Raw genomic sequence first — 6,061 nt, 5'->3', positions numbered from 1 at the left:
AGGGACCTCGCTCAGGGCGTCGGGAAACAAGTCTGGGAAGCGCGGGTGGGGGCCTTGGCCCCGAGGGCTGGAGAAAGCCCACCCCGAGTGGATTTGCTCCCCTCCTTCCAGCGGCGGAGGAGAAAAATCGAGGAGACCCTCGCGGAGCGACAGGTGGGCGCGCGGCCAGCCCGATGCCAGCGGGTTCCGCGAGGCGGCGGCTCCGTGAGCCCTCCGAGCCGCCGTAGCCCCGCCCCCGGGCGCGTGGCGCCCGTGACGTCGGGCGCGCGGGCCACTCTCCTTTCGGAGGTCGCGCTCTTCCGAACGGTCGGCCCCGAGTTGGCGCGTGCGCAGTCCGGGAGGGGGAAGTGAGGCGGTTTCCTCGGCGCCTTTTCCGGCAGCGGCGGCGGCAGAGCTGGGAGGAGGAGGAGGAGGTGGTGGTGGTGGTGGTGGTGGTGGAGGCCGGAGGGAACCCGCGCTTGGGGCGGCGGCTGGAGGTAAACCTCGCGGGTCGATCCCGAACGGCGGGCCGCGTCGGCCTCCGCACCCTCGGAGTCCCGACGGTAACTCCCTTCTCCCTCTTCTCTGTGTCCCTGCAGGCAGCACCGAGTTCCCGCGAGGATCCATGACCTGACGGGGCGCGGGAGCCACGCTCCTCGTCGGGTGACCAGGCGTCGGTACCGAGCCCGGTGCTTGCGGGCCGGCGGGAGGGCCGCAGTCGACCCAGCACCGCTTGCCGAGGCTGCGGCGGCGGCGCTCGCGCGGCGCCTGCGGGGGGGAAGGGCAGTTCCGGGCCGGCCGCGCCTCGTCTCAGCAGGGCGGCGGCTCTCCCGGCGGCGCAGACGCAGGGCCCGGGCGGCGGGCGATGCCCGAGTGAGCGAGCGAGCGAGCGAGCGCAGGCCGGGCCCCCCCCCCCCCTGCCCGTAGCAGGCAGCTTCGCGCAGGCCGCAGGGCGTCGTCGCGGCGGGGCGGCTTAGTTTCGGTCTCGCGGCGACAGCAGCGGCGGCGGCGGCGGCGGCGGCGGCGTTGTAGGCTTTGAGGGGACCCGGGACACCTGAATGCCCCCGGCCCCGGCTCCTCCGACGCGATGGGGAAGGTGCTATCCAAGATCTTCGGGAACAAGGAAATGCGGATCCTCATGCTGGGCCTGGACGCAGCCGGCAAGACAACGATCCTGTACAAGTTGAAGCTCGGCCAGTCGGTGACCACCATTCCCACGGTGGGTTTCAACGTGGAGACGGTGACTTACAAAAACGTCAAGTTCAACGTGTGGGATGTGGGCGGCCAGGACAAGATCCGGCCGCTCTGGCGGCATTACTACACGGGGACCCAGGGTCTGATCTTCGTGGTAGACTGCGCCGACCGCGACCGCATCGACGAAGCCCGCCAGGAGCTGCACCGCATTATCAATGACCGGGAGATGAGGGACGCCATAATCCTCATCTTCGCCAACAAGCAGGACCTGCCTGATGCCATGAAACCCCATGAGATCCAGGAGAAACTGGGCCTGACCCGGATTCGGGACAGGAACTGGTATGTGCAGCCCTCCTGTGCCACCTCCGGGGACGGACTCTATGAGGGGCTCACATGGTTAACCTCTAACTACAAATCCTAATGAGTATCCTCCACCCATCCCCCCGGAAGGAGAGAAATCAAAAACCCATTCATAGGATTATCGCCACCATCACCTCTTTGAATTGCCACTCTCTTTTTGAATCTGAACTCTGGAGTTACTGTTCTACGGTTTAGTGGGGTTGGGTTTTTCTTTGTTTCCCTCTCTCTCCTTTTTTTTTTTTTTTTGGCTTTGCGATAGGATGCTCTGATCTGACATTTGACACGAATACAGTGCTAGATGCTCTTGTGACTTCCAGCAAACGGGGTGGGGTAATAGCAGCTCTTGGTAAAGTCCTATATAATAATGGTTTGATTTTTTTATTTCAAGAGAATCTTTTTTTTCCCCAATGTATGCTTTTTTTTCCTTTTTGCCCAGTTTCTTATCACTTGCTGTAGATGGCTTATTTTGCATTCATGCAGACTATGTTGCAAGTCTGTTTCATCTAGTAAACTGAAAATTATTGCTTAATCAAACTGCCGTTTGTCTTTTATATTTAAGGCCTTCCCCCCCCCTTCCTTGTTAGCTCTAACTTTAGTAGTTTCAAATGTGACCTTTTATAACCGAGACCAGTATGGTAGACTTAGCCCACAGTGGCCACATAATGAGTAATACCAGTGTAATGTTCCAGTTGCACACTAGTGTGTTAAACAGGTAATGTAAGAAATGCCTTGAAGTGTCAGCTGCTAACGCGCATGAGTAGGAGTAGAACTCAAAGTTGCCCTTCCGTAGCTAACTTTGTAACCTGTACAGGGTGCAGATCTTCTTCACTGCAGAGTTAGTGACTTTGCTGTTTCCCCCTTCGGACCTTTTAAAGTAGACTCTTGCCAGAGAACGGAGCAATAATGGTGTACCCCACACACAAATGAAATATTTGTAGATATTTTAAGTGACTTTTGGGCAAAACTGGAATACGTTACCTTGTTTCAAATGTCTTAAGACCAGTAGTTTTAAAATTACTAAACATTTACTTTGCTTACTATTAAAACATTTAAAAAGTCAAGTTATATGCGCCTTTTACCGAGCTGGAAAAATACACATTCCTGTTTCCACATTACAGCAACTGATTAAACAGAAGATATATGACGTTTTTAATAGATGAGTGATCTACATCTCCATTAATTAAGACACTGGAAAAGATGTTTTATTAAAAAGTATTTAGTTTTGCTTGATTTGTAGGATTAACTCATGCAAGTAGATACTCTGTTGGTTCAGTAGTATAACATCTCCTTTAAGGAAGGAAATGTGCTGAGTGATGTCGACGTGGATGACAATTAAAGGGGAAGTAGGATGAAGTGAAAGAACCTACAGATGACAATGAATGTAAATTAATTTTCTTTAAGGGTAAGCATTATGCTCACTGGTCATATCCAGTTCTTGAGATGAGCTGATTAGGACCAGTAATTAGATTGAGACCACTATGGTAATTTTTTGAACCAAATGTTAATGTTGATTCAGAATTGTGAAGCAGCATCTGGTTCTTATGTAGCCTTAAGGATTAATTTAGTGATCCTCAAGGAATTAAACTTAGGGAATTTGAGAAATGTAGACTGCAAGGGCAGTCTACAGGAAAAGGTGGAATGGTTTTGTTATGAGGGTGTCTGAATATTAAAATCAAGCCGGATATCATGGTATAGTTGGACAGTATTGGTCCTTCATGTTTTGGCCATATTGTATAATGGAGCTTTTACCAAAGATGTATGAGAAGCAGAAGGCTATACGAAAATGAGCTGTAAGTAAAACAAAAACATTTAACTTAAAGCAGAGGAGAAAAGGTGCTATGCTGTAGGCTCCTATTGGTGCAGAGGGATTTTTGAATTCAAGATGCAACTGAAGCCTAAAGTTCTCAATTTCACATTAATAGAAATATCTCTAGAAATGAGGCTGATTCGCACATATATAAGGACATTTTAGTTGCTTTTTAAAATTCCCAAAGCTCCATCGTAAATGTAATTCTTAGTGTTTTAAATGATTACATTCTAAGGTACATAAATATGGTTATACAACTATCAATGCTATAGTAACATCCTGAAACAAAATAAGCACAAAGGTATAAATGCCTAAACTGGAGGAAACTTGAAACCCTCATGTTGATTCTTAAATGTAGTGTTCTAACTTGTGACAGACAGATTGGTAGACAGCCATTTTTTTGTGTGTCTTAAAATAATTGGGGGCATAGTTAAATTTTTATACAAGTGATTGCTATTACTGAATGTTGCAGGTGAGATGGGTTATTTTTAGTTTATTTGAAATGTCTGAAAAGGTGGGAGGGGGGAAAACACATTTGAAAATTGAGAAACCCTAAACTTACTTTTGGAAAGAAATTGTAATTTTCACTTACATTTCTTGAAGAGCATAAGAGGTTTCTAATTGATGTAGTTAAGTTGAACCATAACCATTGGTGATTATGAAGCAGAAAATTAGAGCCTGCAGAAAAAGTTACAATGGAAGAATTAAAAAAGTAAGATCCTAAAGTTTTTGTTTAATTGCATCAATTTCTGTATTTGTGTGAATTTATAAACATGCAGTAAGTTTTGAATGAGGTTAATCTTGTCTGATATAAGTACATGAGTCTGTGGACTGTGATCGCCCCCTCCCCCAGCTAAAAAGTGCAGTACTTGGAAATTGTTCTTTGGTTGTAGTGTTGCTGAAGCACTAACATGCAGAAAATAAAGGAATTACACAGCGCAGTTTCTCACGCTATGTTGCTTGGAGAAGATAAGTGGGATGTGTTGGTATCTTGGGCCATGTTATTTTCCAGGGATATATGGTAAAACTAATTTGTGACACCTGACTCTTTAAAAGATTTTTTTTAAAGAATTATTTATTTTTCCTTAAATAATGGTTGCTTAAGGTGTTCCCTGTTTTATTGTTAATAAACTGTTTTTTGACAACTGAAGAGTATAGTAACAGCTAAAAATATTTATATCTCCCCTCTTGAGAAGACAAGGCAAGTGCTCCATCACTGCCTTTTTTGCTTTGGTATTTATTTTGAGATAATAACTGCTAAGTTGCTCAGGTATACATTGAACTTACGATCTTGCTTCATCCTGCAGTAGTTGGTTTTATATGCCTGTTAACCTCCTCAGGCCTAGGGATCTTTTTTTCTTCTTTTTTTTCCCCCTTCTCAAGACAGGGTTTCTCTGTATAGCAGTGGCTGTCCTGGTACTTAACTCTTGCAGATGAGGTTGACCTTGAACTCAGATCCACCTGCCTCTGCCTCCCAAGTACTAGGATTAAAGTCGTGTGCCACCACTGCCTGGCTCTAACTTGTTTTGGTTTTTTTCTTTTCTCCCCCCAAATTACAGTCTTAACATTTTGAAAGTACAGAATTGAGTTTGTAAGGAATTGGCTTGCAGAGTTGCTTTTTCTTTTAGTTGTCTTAATCTTTAATAGTACAGTTGGACTTTAAAATTCTTCTTAGAGATCAAAGTTGCTTGTTTGGTGGTAATAAGGGTAGAATTTAGTCCCGTGAAAGTTAAAATTGTGGATGGATAGCTTAAAATGATTTAAGAAATAATCCACCAAGGTTTTTTTTAATAGTTTGATTTTATAATGCCTTGATGTGATATATAGTATAATTTAGATTGCACATTAAAGCTGGGTTTGTTAGTGCCTACCCATCGTAATCCCAGCACTTGGGAGATGAAGGCCAGAGGATCACAAGTTTGAAGTCAGCCTAGTCTATAAAAGGCCCTGTTTTAACTAACTAATGAAGCTCATATTGATACTTACCTAGTGTCTCTAGTACTGTGACTTACCGAGATGTCCAAGATCTGTTTTTCAGTGGTAACAGTAGAAGGTATTTTCCAATGGTATGTAATGCCTTTAAACAGAAATCGAGCCACTATAATTTGAATAGTGATACTTTACCACATTCCAGTTACAATCTTGCTTTCTGTGTATATGCATGTGCGCGCGTACATACACACACGCATACACACACACACACACAGCTTGTAGTCAGATAAGTCTTGTTTCTTAGAGGTAATAATTATATTTGCAAAACAACATATAGCAATTTAAATGTTCTTCGAACCAGACTAATCACTGAGCCTAGGTGTCAATGGAATCTTAACATTTTGTTTGTTTAACCAAATGGTAAACGGTAGGAGAAATGATAGTATTCAGAGGTTTATAGTATTGAAATGCTATGAGAAGGAGCTGGCTGTTGGAGGGGGGCGCGGAAGCAAAGTAACTTCTTGCTTTGCCAAACTTTGAAGCTGCCAAACTAGTTAAACTGGCAGGGAACACTTTCGGATAAGATCAAAGCAGAACTAGTCTGTGGAGGGACTTAGGAGTTATAATTGAAATTTGTTTATTATATTAGCTAAAATAATGGTATGCTTCAAGAGAATTAGACTAAGAACCAAGCTTACTTTGTGGGAGGGTAAAAAGTACTATAACTTTTATTATTTTGAGATACATAGTAGTCTAGATTAGTTTTGAATTTATAATCTTGTCTCAGAC

At 44.8% G+C, this 6,061-nt stretch overlaps 1 protein-coding gene across 2 annotated transcripts; it reads left to right on the top strand.

Annotated features, from left to right (window-relative positions):
- The first annotated feature begins 15 nt into the window (after window positions 1-15).
- On the top strand, window positions 16-4,281 carry ARF6 (ARF GTPase 6). Of its 2 annotated transcripts, none has more exons than XM_084792151.1 (2): window positions 16-153; window positions 579-4,281. In XM_084792151.1, exon 2 carries the CDS (start codon window positions 1,067-1,069, stop codon window positions 1,592-1,594), a length of 528 nt encoding a protein of 175 aa, XP_084648277.1. In that variant the 5' UTR covers window positions 16-153; window positions 579-1,066; the 3' UTR covers window positions 1,595-4,281. The 2 variants fall into 2 exon arrangements, with proteins under 2 accessions (XP_084648277.1, XP_084648276.1); XM_084792150.1 differs by lacking the exon at window positions 16-153 and adding an exon at window positions 314-476.
- The last annotated feature ends 1,780 nt before the right edge of the window (window positions 4,282-6,061 follow it).

Source organism: Acomys minous (genome assembly GCF_964271855.1).
Source record: "Acomys minous genome assembly, chromosome: 8".
NCBI classification, from domain to species: domain Eukaryota; kingdom Metazoa; phylum Chordata; class Mammalia; order Rodentia; family Muridae; genus Acomys; species Acomys minous.
Note: the sequence above shows the minus strand (reverse complement) of the source record. Positions and strands in the feature narration are given on the sequence as shown.